This window comes from Amphibalanus amphitrite, unplaced genomic scaffold, assembly GCF_019059575.1.
Source record: "Amphibalanus amphitrite isolate SeventyFive unplaced genomic scaffold, NRLGWU_Aamphi_draft 000081F_arrow, whole genome shotgun sequence".
NCBI classification, from domain to species: Eukaryota; Metazoa; Arthropoda; class Thecostraca; order Balanomorpha; family Balanidae; genus Amphibalanus; species Amphibalanus amphitrite.
Window position 1 is genome coordinate 620,264 of NW_024881577.1, and position 19,805 is coordinate 640,068.

Genomic DNA, 19,805 nt, shown 5'->3' on the forward strand with positions numbered 1-19,805 from the left:
TATTTTCGCGTTTCGATCATACACTCAAGCATACACCTTTATCTGTTCGTGGTGCAATTCTCATCGTTTGCATTGCACAGTGGGGCAGTGCTCGAGCTATCCACTCATTCGGCTTTCGGCGTAAAAGTATGACACGAGCATGAAGAACAATAAACACTGCACCGACGTCTAGCATTGAAGTGATGTCAGCAATACAAGACTGATTGATGTCGCTTTACCAACAATTGATCACAAATGTGTGTTTTGGTGGCTTTCAAAATGTCTCGTATTTTCATCGAGGATATCCTATAGTTCAACTTATTCTCTAAGGACCCGCATTACCGAACCCAGGGAAGGTTCCATGGATGCGTACAGCATAACTAAAGCTAGGCTTACTCACAGTCCCAGCAGCAGCAGTGCGTAAGCTAAAAATGTCGAACACTCACACTCGGATCACTAACACGATGCCCATCTGGTCATCTAACGAATCGCCGATCGCCGGCATTTTACCACTGCAAAGCTGACATTTGATACTTGATAGCCTTTGTTTGTAGCGTCTCAAAGCTACTGGGATACATGTGGCGGACGATATACCATGTGGCATCGAGCACAAGTTTGTGACTGTCAATCCAGCTCCAGCGTTACAGCCTCGCATACCTATCACAAGTGTTGAGACCCTGTCATCGTATTTCTATGCCGCCCTGCGGTAATAGTCTCGCCGGATTTGATGGCCCTGTCAGACCCTCAGCCTCTTCCTCAGCCGCCGCTCAGTCCTGGGCCCAGAGTCCGACCCCAGCGGCCCCTCAGTCCTGGACCCCGGGTACGACCCCAGCCGCCGCTCAGTCCTGGGCCCAGAGTCCGACCCCAGCAGCCCCTCAGTCCTGGACCCCGGGTACGACCCCAGCCGCCGCTCAGTCCTGGGCCCAGAGTCCGACCCCAGCGGCCCCTCAGTCCTGGACCCCGGGTACGACCCCAGCCGCCGCTCAGCTGAGCTGCTCGGGCCGCCCCGCGTCCCTCCTCCGTCGGCGACCGAACAGCCGCCTCCACCAGGGCCGCCGGTCGGGCCGGCCGGCGCAGTGGAAGTCGGCCGGCCGGCCCGCCACGCCCAGCGGCCCGTGCGACAGCTGGCAGGAGGCCTCCACGAAGTGGCCGCAGTCGGCCGGGTTACCCCAGCGGCCGGCGTACTGCAGCCAGTGGGGCGGCGTGCGGCCCAGCGACACCAGGCGGCGCCACGTGTGCCAGGCGGCGCCACCGTCGGCCGTGACGTCCACTAGCTGCGCCACCTTGTTGTACTGGTGCTCGGCTGCGGTGGAGAGAATAAGGGCTCGTTAGGGAGACGAACGAAACTTACCGACCTTTAGACTGAGGAAGGCAATCAAATATGAGCATGGCATGTTCCCAGAGTTAAGATTAGCTGATCGTCTGGTGATCAACTCTTCTAAGTGCGATGGTGGGAGAACTAATTCACAGATCATATTACCATATTTCCCCTGTCCTCCGAATGCAATGCCTCTCCCATTGCTACGCCTCCCTCTGATCACTCACCGGGTGTGGGCCAGAGACCGTGTGAGCCACGCGCCACATAGAGGACCGGGTGGGTTCCATTCAGCTCCAGCTGTCGGAAAGGCAAAGGTGAGGGACACGTCAGTTCAGCGCAAATGGCGTGCGGAACGGTCACATTTGGTCACGGGACACGAGAGGTATGACATATATGAAAGGTCATTAGTGTCTACACTGGTGTCTGTGACATTTTTTATATGGTCACACTGTTGACGGTTTGGTCTTAGAGCCTTGCATTTGAACTACCATAGCCTCGCTAAAAGCGCCTCCCGGGGCGCAGAGGGACACTCACGTTGGGCGGGTACTGCGGGCTGAAGAGGAAGCTGTTGGACACGTGGGAGGTAAAGTTGAACGTGTCGCTCTCCTGGTGGTAGGTGTAGTAGGCGCCGAACTCGTGGGAGGAGACAAACACCTCCTGCAGCTCACCCTCCTGGGGGGGGGGGATGCGCGGGGTAGCGGTCAGATAGGGAGATATGGGGAGAGAATTGACGCGCAGGGCTGGGCCAGAGAGATGGGAAGTCGGCAACCAGCTACAGCTGGCTGCGGGAAAATGAGGATGTTATCTCTGATATTATTTCCAATGCATGGATAAGAGAGGACAAGTAGCTGATCGACTGAACCGAAAGCTGAAAACTGATATGTTGACTTTGGAGCAGAATGTTGACTTCGTTAAGAATTGGCTGTGCACTCTGAGGGTTCCCGCGTTTCACCTGAACTCTGATGCTGACGTGCTCCCAGTCGCCGACATGGTTTCCGCGCATCTGTCTTAGGGCGTACTTGCCCTCGTTGAACGGGTGGAAGGTCCAGTAGGTGGCGTGGAACGAGGGCGGCGCCCGGCCGGCCGGCTCCAGTCGGTTGGTGCTCAGCGCGTCACACCGCGTCACCGTGACGTAGACGGGCGCGTTCTCCGGCGCAGTGCCGGCCAGGAACGGCTGGTGGGTGACCGACGGAGAGCCCACACCTGCGGCAGGGCAGGGGAGGGGTTATATACCGGCCAGGAACGGCTGGTGGGTCACCGACGGAGAGCCCACACCTGCGGGAGGGCAGTTGGGTTATATACCGGGCAGGAACGGCTGGTGGGTCACCGACGGAGAGCCCACACCTGCGGGAGGGCAAACGGGAGGGATTATATACCGGCCAGGAACGGCTGGTGGGTCACCGACGGAGAGCCCACACCTGCGGGAGGACAGGGGAGGGGTTTATACCGGCCAGGAACGGCTGGTGGGTCACTGACGGGGAGCCCACACCTGCGGGAGGGCAGGGGAGGGGTTCTATGAGGCTAAAGAGACAGGAGTGTGATGAAGAAGATACAAAGAATGAAGGATGAGTTACGGCCGCGGTTAAGTGAATGCTGTCAAGAGTATGAAATGAAAGGTATTCTCTTTTTGGGAGCACCTGTGTGTGCTACTTATGAAGTTGAACTGGGTCACCCGGCGTTCCCTGTGGTATAAGACACGGGTATCTGCTTACATGAACCCCATTTGATCAGCAATTGAGCTCACTGCACACTGCACGGGTATCACGTTCCACCGCAATGTTGTAGTAACCCTGACCCGGGTCCGCTGGTCCCGGGGTTACAGCAGGGTCACGCACCCGGGCAGCCATTGTTCAACACTGATGTGTCGTGAACAAGGTCACTGGAAGCTCGATCGAGCGTACCCCATACACGTGTGGAGCACGCTGGCCGCATCAATCAGTTCATTGTCGGTTCATTGTCGCCGGACGCGCCGCACTACACTTCGTGACGTCATAGAGGGTGGTGCTGACGTCACTACCGGACATGTGCGTTTGTGTGGTGTTGTGAGAGTTCTCGTTTTGGGTGCTGGGACACGTGTCGGTGGTTACTGGTTAGGTGACCTCGGACAGTATATACAGAGGAACGATGTGCGAGTGGTAGGGAGTGGCGTAGGCTTGTGGACAGTCTCAGTAATGACCGACATCTGATGTTCGGACTTATTGTGTGCTGTCTGTCAGGACCTGTCATCGACAACCACTGACATTGACATGACCACTGACCACTGAGATTGACGTAGCATCGACTCGCTAGAAGGCTGGTATAGTCATTGAAATATTCCATTTTTATGTCCTTCACTCGTATCGGCTCGCTTCATTTCTCTCTGACCATAACAGGTTCAGTGGGAAACCCCTCGTGACTCGTAGTCGTGACTATCCGGAGGGCTGGTAGGAACTCGGCCGTTACTAATGCACCTCTAATCTCGACTACATAAACCAGTTTATGATCACCCTCTTTATGCCCATGAACTGCTCATGCCTCACGGGATTCCCAGAGCCACTGGAAGTAGCGACCGTCTGCAGTGCTGACAGCAGTAAAGCTTGGCTTCTACATATGAGTTCTCTCCATGGTTCGGTTTGGTTTGCTTTGACAATCGAGGTGAGCTAATTTGATTTTTCAGCTCACGAGTTCCGAACAGAGTTAATATGGTCCGGACGACGCTCCTTTCCCTTCGCGTCCCTCTCCCCGGCACTCACCTGTTGGTAGCTCGGCGATGATGTAGTGGTCCGCCGTGTCCGGCCCCACGGGCAGCGTGCCGTTCACCAGCGGCACGATCGTCTCACTGTCCGTCTGCACGTGCACGTGCCGCAGGAACGTGTCCACGTCGTCTGGCATCCATCGCTCCTGCGGGTGGAGCAGGAGCAGCGGGGCGAACTGCTCCACCAGCCGGTCCACGGCGTCCTGCTCGTCTGCGGACAGGCGACAGGGTCAGTGGGGGTCCTCAGCCTCAGGGGCAGAGTTAGTGAGGGTCCTCCACCTCTACGGCAGTCAGCGAGGGGTCCTCCGCCCCTGTGGCAGCGCCAGAGGGAAGATCTCCGCCTCTGTGACAGAGTCGGAGGGACACGGCAGGGACCGAGGGGTCAGCAAGGGATTTTCGCTTTTGTCACTTGTGTGGATTGTGCCAGCACTATGCGGCCACATTCGGACAGTTCACTACTGCAGTGAGATCGATTGTCACGAAGTGAAGAAGGAATTCCCCCTGCCTCGCGAACGTCGCGATTAAAACTTAACGACTCTAGGACTTAAGGGTACGGTACCTATGTTTTAATTAATGCACACGGGGCACGGGCTCTCCTTATCCACATACTGCCTCAAGCCATAATGGTGCAATCACCGTCCGTGACTTTCCATTGACGTCATGTATATGGGAACTTACCTTGGACGATGGGGGCGCCGAAGACTGTGCAGATCACCAGTGCCCACACCGCACAGTGGGCCTGTGATGACGTCATCACCGCTCCGTCAGATTCCTCAGTCGGCTGAAAAACAGGAACAGGTCCAGCTTATCCTAGAACTGGCGGCACGGGCGCCTGAAGCTGCACAATCCAAATGTTTGTCAGATCACTAGCCGATATTCTCGGGGCCGTGGTGCCAGACTGCAAGTGGAACTTGACCCAAAACGCATTTAGCTCACTTGATTAGCGTGATTATAAACGTTTTTGGTGCGTGTTTGCCCTTGGCGCCTCTGCAGACGTCCTCGAAGTCATGCAGAGGGAGTATGACTGGCACAGTTTCCAGGGTCAAATATATATATATATAGGGACCTGCCGGCGGTCCGACGGCCTTGTCCCTGGTTGGAACCGATCAGCGCGGACTGGTTTGAGATGATAGGTGAACCGGCTCCGCACCAGAAAAAGTGTCTGACTAACTCTAGTCATTGTATGCGTGCCTTTTTGGTTTCCAGGGATCACAGGAAGTGCTGTCTCAAAACTTTGGCGAAGAAGCTAATTAAACATGTAGCTTATCAAGAATATGGGGACAATACCGTAGACAGACCAGCTGATATAGAAATAATTCAATTTTATGAAAAGAATAAATTTAATACAAATAAATCCATGTGGAACCGTTTAAGCGGCACAGTTGTTGCGCCATTGAATGGGAGTTGTATGTTTTTATCGTCTGAGTGAAGAAGATATGGGTCGAACTTGAAATGCACTCAGTTTGACCGGATCCAGACATGAGAACTGCGTATTCTGTGTGGCCTTGGTATGAACGGGGCGTGGCTCTCGCACGTCACGTGTGGGGGGGGGGGCGGGGCTTAACTGACATTCCAAAAGTTTTCAGTCCAAATAGCCCGATTATCATGGTTAAACAGCCAGCAGTGCATTTTGTCCGACCCATTGATTCACTGTGTGTTGTTGCAATGACACCACCGTCTGTGTCCTCTGGACACTTATTGATTTGCATTAGGGCCACGCTTGTTTATAACAGCAGTAACGATCGGTCCAGACCGTGCTGGGACTTTGAACCAGTCTAAAGAGCTGCTCAGAAAACCATGCGTCTGCGGCGTAAGCAAAACAGTTTATTCGGGGCGGTGTCTGGCACGCCGGCGTATGTGTTGAACTCTGCATGGACCGCTGGTGTCTGCTGACGTAATCAGGGGGTCGGAGACGTTTTCAAACGGCGTGGAAAACGCAATATGCAGCACGGATTGCACTGGTGGAAGAAAATAAAAGCTGAAGAAAACGAACGAGTATCGTAGTTTGTGATTGGATTACTATTTTGACCAGAAAAGTCGGCCTATCTAATGTTTACTCTGGGACTAAGGCCCCTATTCCCACTCCCAGGGATGCTCCTCCACTGAATTATGGAGACCTGTCTTCTAATAAAATTGACTGCGACATTGCCACAGCGGGCGCTGGGGAAACTAAGATTTTTTGTGCCCTGTCCATTTTGTCTATTGTGGGCCTTGGGGACCAATGAGACAGCGATGAGAAGACAGCGTAGCTGAAATCCAAGCTGTTTCCATTTTTGTGGAGCATATTTAGTTATAACTGACGGCAGTGGCTATACCTATTTGGGAAAAAAGGTAATGACGATGGTTTGATACCATAATCGAATGATGAACGAGGTTTGAACTGATGTGACCTAAGACTTAAGAGAGCATCACATATTGGCATGACCGGTTCGAACATAAAGTAAACGGTTTTCACATGCAAAGTAGATTGGTCCCACGTCTTGCAAAACTGTTGGTAAGACGGTATAATTCGTCATTTGTGACCAGTTTTGTATGTACAAAATATTTTGTTACTTATTGCTTGAATCAAAATTTAAGTTTATTTGGTAAAAGAAGGTAAAGTTGACTATTTCCGAACAAATGGAATGCCTGATTTAATAACTCACTTGTGTGGCTATGGATCCATTCATTTTATTAAGCGGAATTCATGTTCCACAAACGGCAATGGCTAGCAAGCAGGAATTTTGAATGCCAAGCTTTCAAAATTGATCAGAAGCGTTACCGCTTCGATCGGCCGGGGCTCGGAAACGAATCCCAGTCTGTTTACCTGTCATTTCCCTAGATGAATATCAATATTGATTATTGATTAGTTACGATTTATTATGAGCAGGTCCCTCCCTTGACTCCCTCAACTTGACTTTAAATTAATCTTCGATTAAATTGATTGAGGTATGGAAGAAATGTGTGATTGAACATGAAGTGTAATTGAATGGTGTAATCATCGTGGTTTATTGATCGTCGACCATTATTATAATTACAGTTTTTATTAATTTACAGTTAAGTAAAACTGTAAAACTGTATTAACTACGTTTGTAATTACCCATAAAAATATTTCGTTGATTGTGAGACGAAATCGCAATTCGCAATCGCAATCATAAATGAGTAGAAAATGATCACTTTTTGAGTTATGCAGAAAAACGACAAATGCACGCCGCATTGCTCCGCTAACGTACAGCCCTCTGCAAACTGCGTGGTAGGTATTCTTTTTTTCGACAAAACCGAGAATAACGCGAATACTATGCTAACGGTCATTCGGAAATCGTAACATCAAGACGCGCGAGACTCCGCACCTTAGATTGGGCTTATTTTGGTATACGTTTTCCATCTAGTTTGACAACAACACACAAAAGTTTATATTTGCCCCCCAAACAATTTTTTTTTTGCTACGGTAGGCGTACACTTTGTTCAGTGACTGAATCAATCGAAGGAGTGGAGCATGGCGCATCTACAGGGTGATTTTTTTACTTGTTAAAAAGTAATGAGGTCTAGTGGCGTTAAAATGCAAATATATGTTGCAAAATTATATACCAGGATGACGAGCATTCTGGGACATTTTGATTTCATGCAGACACGATGTGAAGGAACGTCCATCGTGTATTTTACTTGTGCTTGAAGTTACCCCCTCTCTCACCGACACGAATCAGCCCGCCTGAGCACGTGTTGAACAGCACCATGGACTCCCATACTCATTAGGCGGACTGAAAAGGCTCCTATCGCCCATTTTCAGCTCTGCCAGATATTTCCACTGTTTTCTCATTATATCTGCCATAGATGGGTCCAGAAACTAGAAGTCTAGGGAGGGCAGGTCGAGGATTTTGATACTGACGGCCCTGGTCGTGTCTGATTCGCTGTTTTTCTTTCTCTCTGAAGACTGATTCTTCAGAGTCTGCACTTACGCCAGATAGACCGTTTGAAGGTTATTTATGACTACAAACTTGTTCGTGCGTTATTTAACGTCTTTCTGAGGTATCTCCTTGATCATCGTATGCTTCAAACTGCCTCAATGCTTCAAAATCATCGTTTTGTGTCGTTCCTTACTGAACGGCAGTGGACCATGCGTGCCCGATTGGTGGGACATTTTCAGGCTCCATTGGGGCCGAGGCCGTCGGTGAAAAGGGACAAATGATGACACCATACAAAATGTCCCAGATTTATCTATCACGTGCATTGCTTTTTTGCACGCGATTTTTCGATTTAGGGACCATCATTGACGTTTACTTTTTAACAGTTAAAAAAAAAATCACCCTGTATATACAATGTGTTCCGACCGACTGATAATCATAACATTTGAGATATTATCGGTTTTGTCGAAATAAGAATACCTACCACGCAGTTTGCGGAGGGCTGTACTATTATCACCGGTATGCGCCGATCTGCCCAGATACTTACCTTGTTTCGAACTGGTCTCTCTCCGGCTGGTGCTGTAGCCGCTGGACCGGCTGCCGGTTCGAACTCCCGCCGGTGACTGCTGCCGGTTCGAGCTCCCGCCGGTGACTGCTGCTGGTCCGAGCTGCTGGTCCGAGCTGTCAGTCCGAGGTGCCGGTCTGAGCTGCTGGTCCGAGGTGCCGGTCCGAGGTGCCGCCGGTGACTGCTGCCGGTGCGGCGCCGACACGGTGTGGTCGTGCCGCCGCCCCCGCCGTCCCCCGCCCCCGCCCCCGTCCCCGCCCCGCCGGCCAAGGGTCGCCGGCTGACGGCCGCCTGAGCGACTCTGCTCTCCGGCACAATCACGTCCGCGCCGCTCAGAGACAGACTCATCACCGAGCACCGAGATCGGGTGACGTCACGGCACTGCCGACATTGCACTGTTTGGAGAGCAATGCGGCGAAACGATGATTTGAGCTCGAAACATTTCGGATTTCCTATTTCAATATACGAGTTTTGTACCAATGTGTGCCATGCGGGGATGCGGAGCATGAACCGGAGCCGGCACCTTTTGTCCGGAGGGAGTCGGAGCCGTAACAAAATTTCATGCATAAACAGAGCCGGAGGTGGAATCCATCAAAGTGCAGATGGATTTGGCACCGAATAAATGCAAACCTAAAATCAACGATTTCTATAAATTTGAATGACTGTAAAGGAAGTCAACTCGTTGGCATCTTCTGTGGGGATGAGTCATGTTCGAATGTTGTATATTCGGTGTACTGTGTACCTAGTGTGTAGTGGTTAGGGATGCTTATCGGTGACGCATTCTACAAGGCTCATCGATCCGCGCGCTTTTTTATTTTATTTGCATGGTATCTTTTTTACGTGTAGCGTAAGTGAACCATGAAGCATTATCGTGAGAAGAGGTCACTTCATTTAAAAACGTTACATTTGTGTTGTATGGAAATGGAAGAAACCACATTTTCGCTTTTGCTCATGCTTGGGATTCCCTCAGTCCGTTGAAGTCCGACACACAGCCACAATACATGTATCGGTGTTCCCCCTCTCAGAGCCACAACACATGTATCGGTGTTTCCCTCTCTCAGATAAGGTAGCTATTATTGTATACAGACATCACTTAGCTTATCCAATGTCCTTCCTGAAAGACTGCTGGGCGTGCTAGCTTGTTGTTGCTGGAATGGTACTTTATTTCCTCCAGCGGCCGAGGCCCAACTCCCAAGGCCCTGGTCCCCTCTGCGTTTCATTTACACCACAGCTTGTCCATTGTACAACTGCTAGGGATTGTGGTTTTTACTGGCCCCACTGGTGAGGCCTCGATAATTGATCATTTCTGACACTTTTTATCGAGCTTGTTTTGTGCTAGCTGCCCATGACATTTTCTCAGTCATTTCAGTTCCCTTTTTTCTTAAGTCCTCGCCCTGGCAGGGGGGGGGGGGGTCGTGCGCGCCGCCAAATTTGGCACAGCCTATGGGGCAACCTTTTTACATATGACCAGAAAATTTCAGGTCCGGGTGACGTTGGGTCAGGTCACCAGGTCAGAAAAACCGCAACAAGGCCATGGTCAAACTTCAATTTTCTTTTTGCACCTGTCCAACCCACAGTTTTGGACTGATTTTCTTCAAAATTTCAGGATGTGCTAAGTTCACCGAGTTGTATAACATATAGTTCGGGTTTTTTTTTAGGTCACTGACCTGAGGTCAGTGAGAGGTCATTACGTCGTAATGTTAAGCCTATGGGAAAATACTAAATTCGGAAAATACTGGAGATATCCGCTTCGTTTTATCACTTTTGTGCTTTGAAACCACAGTACTTAACAGCAGGTCACTTGGTGCCTCTTCGTTTGGTGTACTTATCCATGGGTCAGGTCAAATGAGGTCAACTGAGGTCAAATGACGTTTTTGCTAATAACTTGGCACATAATGACGCTAGAGCTTAAAAAATGGTATCATTGTGTTCCTGGTGATCAGCCGAATCGAATGATATGCGATATTATGCAATTTGGTTAATATGAACTTAATTAATTAATTAAAGTTTACTTAAAAATTAAGAAAAACTTTAAGTACACTTAAGCAAGCTAAAAAGTATATCATTCGACGCGCCTTGACGTGCTGAGTTCACTGGTGCTTTTCTTTTTGCTCTATCTTAATTAGATCAAAAGTTATAAGCGAAAACTTTTGACCTGTTCTTAGCGAAATTTGTACATTTATACCCCCCAAAACCCCCCTAAATATTGACCTAGAGCAACCAAATTTGCACAGGGGCGAGAACTCCAGGGGGCCCACCTACCTACCAAATTTGGTGTTTCTAGGTGCCATAGGAGCCAATCGCGAGGGGGGTCGCATCGACCCCCCCCCCCCCCTGCCAGGCTGTGTTATGAAAAATGCCCTGCCAGGGCGAGGGTTAAAGGTAGTGTGCCAGCTTTCTTGGACCGTATGGAGTTAATGGCCCAGATAAGGAGAACCGGATTTTTAGAACTTATCCATACCTTCAAAACTCATGGAAACGTCTTAAATTCTTCAAATTTTGAGTACCCCAGTGCGAAATTCGCCCCGACGGGTTGTCGGTCGTACCCCCCCAACCACATTTCACACCACTATGAACAATAAATGCACACACTGAAATCGCTATTACCGATATGCTCATCCAATCAAGTTTCGATAAACCCGTTCATCATCATCTCCTGGGGTTTCGAACACGCCTGTTAGGTGGCTTCTGATGCTCGTCGAGGTCGGAATTTCCAAATACGCGTGGTGCGTCGGGCCGCGCGCTCTGACTTCGGCCAAGAAAAATGCGTCAGCTGATCATTGTCATTTCTGCCACTTGCGTGTGGTGAAATGGGGTCATAACTTATAAGACGGCTTTTTTATATCAATTATTTTACATAAAATCATATTTCAAACCATAAATAATGTTCGACAGCCAAATAAAAGAAACAATACCAATACGGGCTTACAGTTTAAGGCTCGACATTGTGTTGTCTACGATTAGACAGCTGATAACTCATTCCCGTACGTCGTATGGTCGTAACACTATAATGACCTTTGCTTATTGTCACAAGTGCGCCGCATTCGCGATTGTTGCCCGACGCCTGTTTGCAGGTGAGCCCACTACAGTTGTTATACATATCTAAAAACCGAAAAACTTTTAGGCGAAAAAGGCACTATTCCAGGCCCATTTTTGATTTTTTTTGCGATATTAGGTAAAAACAGAAGCTTCTTATCCTAGGAAAAATAAAATGGGAAATCTTTCAAAGGTGGCACACTACCTTTAAACTGACCAGCTTTAGAAGCCGATATTGGAGCTGGATAGAGAGAGTTAGAGTTGGACAATGTCGCCCACATGCGGCTGGCGTGGGTTGACCTCCTCTGTCGTATAGTCGCAGGAAGCGTCAGGTTTTTGGATATCACACGCTCTCACTCGCCTCTCCGTACCCATTGTTTCAGGACCACGTGGCAGCGGCGTTTGGCTCGGGCGTGCCCTCAGCCTGCGTGGTGGACGTCGGAGACCAGAAGACGTCCGTCTCCTGCGTGGAGGACGGCATGTCCATACGAGAGACGCGGGTCAGTGGACGGACGGCATGTCCATACGAGAGACGCGGGTCAGTGGACGGACGGCATGTCCATACGAGAGACGCGGGTCAGTGGAGGCCGGAGGGGCGGGGCGGGTCAGCAGAGGAGCGAGGTGGGCTAGATGAGGACGGGATGGGTCAGCAGAAGACATGTCCTTTGATGGATGCGTGTCATTTGGAAGTGCGAATCAGTTGCGACGGGGAGAACTGGGAATTTGTTAGGAAAAAAACTGCTCTAATACATACTCGACGGCTTACCCCTGTCTGATAGTCTCCTCTTTACTAGGTGCTGTAACCGCTCCTTGGGGACCGGTGAAATTATCCAGTCGTCACATGGGACAAAATCACATTTTGATTCTTTGCATGAGTAGGTATAAGATTCTTCAAGCCCTCTTAACCCGCGCCCCACTGGGGGGGGGGGGGGCTATTTATAGCCCCCCCTCCCGTTTTTCTGCAATAACTTCTAAACCGCTTGGCGAATCGACGCCAAACTTTCAGTACCTTCGGCTGCATCAATTTGACACCTTGTGTCAAAATTTGAACTTCGTAGCTACCATAGGTCGGCCGGAAATGACGTCAGAGTGACGTCATGTTCGTCCGATTTCGACGCAAAACATTGAACCACGGCAATCGCTCCCAAGAGCTCAGTTTTTAAGCTAGATCCAATTTCTTTGCATGAAAGAACTCAGAATTGACCGCGCTATCAAACTGCTATCTCGGATTTTCAAAATTTTGAAAATTTCGAAAATTTTATATAATAATATTCAAAATTTATATTTTTATATTTTTTTCAAAAAGTTTTTGACTTTTCGAAAAAACCGGAATATATGTGACAGAACGCATGATTATGACTAACTTTAGCAAGTTTTAGCTAAATATCTTCAAAAATGGCCAAGTTATACGCATTATTGCAAAAAATTCACAATTATTAATTTTTCAAATCAATTTTTCAGTACGTATTTGGCATCGTACACCAATATAAATGGCACCATCGTGTTCCTGAGCTCAAACTGCATCCAATAGACACCTTTTTTGTTGAAAAATTTCAACTTCAAAATTTGACCTTTTTTGACCTGAAAGTGACCTGACCTAAGCTAATTTCGACTCCAAATGACCTTGAATGACACAGAGGACATCAAATTCGAAATCTATGGCCTAAATGGACCATAAAACATGTGTCACGTGACCGACGCATGATATAATATTTTCGTGACCTGTGATGACCTGACCCTGACCTGAAAATCAAAGTACAAGTTTGGTACCCTCAAGGTATCTAGAGCATCTGTTCACGAGTGTGGAAACCAAAAATGAGCCTGATCTGACTTGTAAGACGGCGGCCAGAGCCCAAAATGTGAACAAGCCAAAGTGCTAATAATTTTTACTTTGACCTGACCTGTGACGTCATCGATGACCTCGAGGTCAATGAAATTAGGTTTCGCTCGACAGTTTTTCCGGGGCTATCAGACGCCGTTTGAATTTTGACGATCGGCCCAGTAGTTTCGGAGTTAGGAGGGGGGGCTATGAATAGCCCCCCCCCCCCCCAGTAGGGCGTGTTATACACAGACCCCAGTGGGGCGCGGGTTAATGCCAGTCGTAAGTAGGGTAAGGGCGGGTAAGAGTACGCGGGCGATAAGAGTACGCATCAGCTGTTTCGGTTGCTTAGCAACGCGGGTTTGTCGAGTTCATGAAGTGACATGAAGCCGCCAGTGCGTGCATGTCACCAACGGAACGTGGGCGTTGAGCGGCGACGCTGTTGAGTTTAAGGCGATGAATATTATTTTCGAGCGTTATGATATTATTATGATATGGTACAATAATTTTGATACTTGGCAGTTGAGACAAGGTACATTTCCGTGATTGTTGTGGGAAACTTGTGAGGTTATCTGGGGAAATACTGTACAGTGCAATATTCTGTTTGCGAAGCTTTGCACAACGTTTCGGGGTTGTTTTGTGCGCGAATTGCATGTACGGTAAGAGGACGCACTGTTCAGGAGGGTAAGAGTACGCAGAATTATACATTAAATCGAATATACAGAAATATAGAATTATTAATCTATCGCTCAATGACGATTGTTTTGTAGGTATATCATCAATGGAGCACTGTGATGCAGATGCGTACCCGAAATTCTTCCAAATACGAGTTATTCTCCTTTTTGATTGTGCATTTTTTTAAGAAACACACGACATGATTATTTCCTGATTTATAGACTTGAAAGATTTATTTTATGTTTTTCTTTTTGGATACTAGAATTAACTTAAATGCCTTCTGAGTTTGAAGTTAAGCATTTGGACAGTGCAAGCTGCATAGGTGTGTGTTCATATGCTTGCGTACTCCACCCGCCTGGCGTGCGTACTCTTACACACCCCATATGGTAAGAGTACGCAAGTGCAACGGTTCAGAAAATGTCAGTTTTAGACCACTTCCATTTACGCTGAAGGATCGGTGCCCCATGGGTTGATGGCTAATTCAATGAACTTTAATATTCCCTATTTGCGATTTCTTTCCTTCAAATATTAAACAAATGAGAGCAAGAAATCCACTAAGTGCGTACTCTTATACGACTTCACCCTATGCTTCCTCGATGGCAGTTTATAATGACCTTTCGCCCCAAATGACGCAACGCATATCGTGCCATTGGCCAATTTTGGCTGCGCGGTTTGAAGCGCGACATTTTAGGTTGTGTAACACATGGAGCATATGTGCCAGATTTTGTTTATGTTCAGATCCAATATAGCGCAATGAATTTCACGCCTTCCTCAGTCGGTATCGCGTATTTCGTACGTTTTTTTTTGTGGCTCTCTCATCTGAATCAGCATGCGTTGCTTTTCTTACTGTTGTTTGCATTTTAGTACGTTTCCTAAAAGGTCCGGTATTTCTATGCTACGGGCCATCATTAGCTCTATCGGCTGTTTTCTTTCTGTGGCTCTGTGTGTCCTCTCTGTGTTTTGAGTCTGCGTGTTTTGGTCCGTTTTCTGCGGCCCGCGGCGTTCGGCCTCAATCCACGCCCTAAAACCATGGCAGCTTGGTCAAAGGTCGACACAAACTTCCGTCGGCAGCGCTGGTCGTCTGGAACCCATCAGGAACGGAATCGGCCCGCTTAGGGGTGGACACCCTTCTGGGAAACGCGCCCAAATTACGCCGCCATTTTGGGGACTGGTCTCCAAATACGCAACTCTTTTTCATGTTTTTATGACAGCTGTCCAGTGTAGTAAGATGATGATCCTAACTAATGTGATGCTGTTTTTATGTGTTCCTCGTAAGTGCATGTGGTGACTTAACGAGTTAAATCTGTGGTGCGTCTCATCACCAAATCAGTCATTGTTAACTACTTTGTCAAGGCATCAAGCATGTAGCTCCAAACCTATTCAGGTCAGGAACTGTCTTTTTGGGGGCTGGCTGTAGCTTAAATATTCTCATGTGAACTGTGGAGCTGCCCATCGCACGCATTTGATTCAAGTTAAGAGTTGAAACCATATTATCTATCATGACTTGGTTTTCAGTTGCGTTCTAAATAGAGTAATTACACATGCTTTGTTTTGTTAAGTTATCCAGGCGTTAACAACTCCCTGTTGACAGCTCCCAGACATCCGTGTGTGGGTGATCTAATGATGAAGTCTCATCTACGCCCACGTGTCTCATAGCATAATATGACTTGGGCGCCTGAAACCACTGCTATTGTCGGTCTGTACTGGTTTGTGTTTATTTCTGTTGCCCTGCTCTGACTGGTCTCCTACATCATTATGACGTCACCAGCTGATCTCACACCGACAGATTCACCTGGACTACGGCGGCAGTGACGTCACCCAGGTGTTTTACTGGCTGCTGCGCCGCAGCGCGTTCCCGTACAAGCAGTGTTCGCCCGCCTCTCGGCTGGATGCGCTGCTGCTCCACAAACTTAAGGAGACCTACTGCCATGTGGACCTGGTAAGAACGTCTGACAGTGGACCGAAAACGCTGCTCCTGTGTATGCTACATAACTAATTGTCATCGTGGTATGACTGGAAATCGTGATATAACGTCATCCTCATAGAAAATAGAAGTCATTCATTTTCTCGACCTCATTCTCACATGAGTTCTTCCTTTATGGTATGATGACATCCTTGGTGTCATGAGCCGGAATCCCATTCAATTTCGCGCCACCTGAAGAACACGGCCGCCGTCGCTGTAAAATGACCGTAGCTCCCCCTAAGCACCCTCTCAGGGCCCGTGCTGAGTGCAGGATCACTTGTTCAGCTGTACGATGACCGTGTCTCCTGCCACTTCCTCAGGACACGTGCGGCCCTCAGGAGCACACGTTCCGTGTCAGCAAGCCGCACCACCCGTCCCTGCAGTACACGCTGCAGTTGGGGGACGAGTGCATCATTGCACCGCTCAGGTACGGGGGAAGTGAGGCATTTATCAGCGGACGGTGGTGACGGCCATATTTCTGGTTCATCGATGTTAATGAACGACATTAGGACATGCATTTTTCGTTAAGTCCCGTGCTATTTAAAAATCCTAATATGTTACCATCGTATGAACATTTTGCAGAGCAATGTACAGCAAGCACTAGTTGCTTGACATTTGTTTCGTCACTTTGTGTTGTCAGTTGTCACGGTAATGCATTATGTCCCTCTTCTTATGTCCCTTGACCTCTTCGCTGTTCCGACAGTGACCTCTGCAGCTCTTACCTCATAACTGGCGTGACCTCCACCGGCTCAGCCCCGACGTTTGATGACCTGTGACCCTCTGTCGCCTTGTCTTACAGCTACTTCAACGCGTCGCTGTTCCAGCTGACCGGCCCGAAGCAGTCGTGGCTGTACGACCCGTACCGGGGCGATTCGGACGACCCGCTCGACACCGGCTACCTCCGAGAGACCGGGGTGAGTGGCCGGCGGGGAGGGGGTCGACAGTTGTGGATGGTCGGCTGGGTTCCTGACAGGGAGCTGGTGTGCATTGTGCGAGTAACTTTAATGAGATGTGGTGGATACCATAATTTTGTTGACTTCGTCCAAATTGATGTTTTTAGTTTACGTTCCCTTTAGTGATGTCATTAATCCAGCTCCTGCAGATGTAAATAAAAGATACATTTGGTATTCGATTTGCTTGGTTGTGTTTTCTTGACTGTTTGCTTTGTTATGAGGCTCTGCGTGTATGATCTTTATAGTCAACTGCCTTGCTGTCATGGTTTGACCGTACCCCTCGTCTATATTACAGAGAAAGCGGGAGACGGCTGACACCGCCAGCGAGGCGGTGGACCAATCGCAGCTCGACGATGAGGTCGATGCCTTAGAGCCCAGCCAATCACAGGACAGCAAGGGCCAGATCAAGATAGACAAGCTGCTCAGCCTGGATCAGGCCATCCTTCACAGCGTGGATCAGTGTGGTAAGATCTTCATGCAGTTTGAAAGATGTCTCAGTAGCGGTGGATGTACTGAGGAGTTTACTTGTTCAGGGGATTGGATTAGGGGCTTTATTTCATGAGTTCTCGTTTGTTTATTGGGGACTGCTGTCAATTTTTACGCTGAGATACAGCTGTACCTGGGGTGCTGTTTTATTTACAGTATGTTGGGTATTGCATCCTGTCACTGCGCTCAGAGCTGCCTGTGATGACCGTATTTGCTAGACGCGCTCTATCTCAGCCCGCTCCCCGCCCTCACCAGCGCCCTCTGTCCTGTGTCACCCACAGGCAGTGACGAGCTGAAGCGCAAGTTCTACTCGTGCGTGATCGTGGTGGGCGGCGGCGCCAAGTTCACCGGCTTCGCCACCTGGCTCCGCAGCAGGCTCTCCCTGCAGATACCCTACCAGTTCAGACCCGGTGAGTGGCCATATGCCCTAACAGTTCCGACCCAGTGAGTGGCCAGATTCCCTACCAATTCAGACCCGGTGAGTGGCCATAGGTATGCCCTACCAGTTCCGACCTGGTGAGTGGCCAGATTCCCTACCAATTCAGACCCGGTGAGTGGACAGATCCCCTACCAGTTCCGACCCGGTGAGTGGCCAGATTCCTACCAGTGGACAGATCCCCTACCAGTTCCGACCTGGTGAGTGCCCAGATTCCCTACCAATTCAGACCCGGTGAGTGGACAGATCCCCTACCAGTTCCGACCTGGTGAGTGCCCAGATTCCCTACCAATTCAGACCCGGTGAGTGGCCATAGGTATGCCCTACCAGTTCCGACCTGGTGAGTGGCCAGATTCCCTACCAATTCAGACCCGGTGAGTGGACAGATCCCCTACCAGTTCCGACCTGGTGAGTGGCCAGATTCCCTACCAATTCAGACCCGGTGAGTGGACAGATCCCCTACCAGTTCCGACCTGGTGAGTGGCCAGATTCCCTACCAGTTCCGACACGGCGAGTGGCCAGATTCCCTACCAATTCAGCCTCGGTGAGTTGGCAGATTACATACCAGTTCCGACCCGGTGAGTGGCCAACTTTCGTACTTGCTCAGTCTGGTCAAGGTGCGGTGGCTAATTCATATACCTACGACCTCGTATGGTGACGGAGCTCCTTCCCCCCCCCCCCCCCGCCCTCAGAGCACATGGGGTTGTGACTGTGCCCCTCCCCCCTTCCCTCAGAGCACATGGAGGTGGTGACTGAGCCGCGTGAGCAGGACCCAGAGGTGGTCGGCTGGAAGGGCGCCTGCATCATGGCCTGTATGGAGTCTGCCGGCGAGCTGTGGATCCGGCCGGCCGAGTGGCGCACACACGGCGTCCGCACACTCCGCGAAAAGGCCGCCTTCTACTGGTGAACAGAGCAGGCTGTGGTTCGGAGAATGGACGGAAGGCGGCGCCAGTGGTGAGTGTTATGTAGCGATCTCGTGGAAAAGCTAGTGGTACCTGATAACTGAAGTGTTGAACGAGTTATTCTTTCGTGCTGTGCATTTGTCGTCACTGTATCGGGGACAATGGGGCACAAACCTACTATTCTATTGGTTTGTAACTTTGTTAGTCTATTTGCGTGAACATGACACCGGCAATTTTTCAATGATGCTCAGCATATTTGGTTGCCAAGTCTATATCGCTATTTGAGTGCGTACCCGCCGAGTTGTTTGTTACGTAGTTTGGGTTTTGCTCATATGTACATCGCCATCAATTATAAGTGAAGTACTTCCACTGCCATCACTATCGCACGACTTTTTTAAGTGTTTTGTAGACTTGATTTCATTGTAGAATGTGATTGGAGCTCGCTGGCTACTGTTCTTTGCGAAACTGACAGTATGTAAATGCATTTGATTTTGATATAAAATGTACCTGTTCAGAGCCTTTTTTGCTTCTGCTTAATTATTCTGCTGACAAACTAAACGGTGTGATAATTCCAATCGGAAGGCTGGTGACAACTGCACTGGATTATAGATTAATTTTGTGGCATTGGTGGATCGGCTGCCTATGTCAAAACGTATGAGTGTTTTACCATTTACAGTTAACACGGTTTTACGTTTCCTCTGAACGAATACACCCTATCCAACGAATGGTAGGCAACAACTTTCTATGAACTGATTACCTGGTAGACGTTGATACACGTTTCCTTGACCAAGCTCTTCTGTAATGTGCACGTCCGTTTCACTTCAAGGACCTGTTTTGCCTATCATTGTCACACACACAAAGTAGACAGGGGGAACGCGTTTATAGAATATGCAAATGCCAAATTTTCATATCAGTAACGTTTAGACCGAAGCTGGGACAGTTTGGTCTTCTTTGGTGTGGGTATTTTTTTTTTTTTTTACTGCGATGCATGGGAACATTCCTTCACTCTTAATAAGCGTCATGGGATTTCCTGTGTATTAGTGCGAAGAACGTGGGGA

General features: G+C 49.1%; 1 protein-coding gene across 7 annotated transcripts in view; it reads left to right on the forward strand.

Annotated features, from left to right (window-relative positions):
• Positions 1–19,263, forward strand: part of LOC122379595 (actin-related protein 8-like) — a 31,277-nt gene extending 12,014 nt beyond the window's left edge. For all 7 annotated transcript variants that reach the window (XM_043361914.1, XM_043361912.1, XM_043361913.1 and 4 more), the window contains exons 8-14: positions 11,897–12,013; positions 15,794–15,946; positions 16,291–16,397; positions 16,770–16,884; positions 17,219–17,387; positions 17,691–17,819; positions 18,580–19,263. In XM_043361914.1, coding sequence (XP_043217849.1) covers positions 11,897–12,013; positions 15,794–15,946; positions 16,291–16,397; positions 16,770–16,884; positions 17,219–17,387; positions 17,691–17,819; positions 18,580–18,752 — 963 coding nt within the window. In that variant the 3' untranslated portion in view covers positions 18,753–19,263. The remainder of the gene's footprint in view (positions 1–11,896; positions 12,014–15,793; positions 15,947–16,290; positions 16,398–16,769; positions 16,885–17,218; positions 17,388–17,690; positions 17,820–18,579) is intronic.
• Positions 19,264–19,805: the final 542 nt, after the last annotated feature.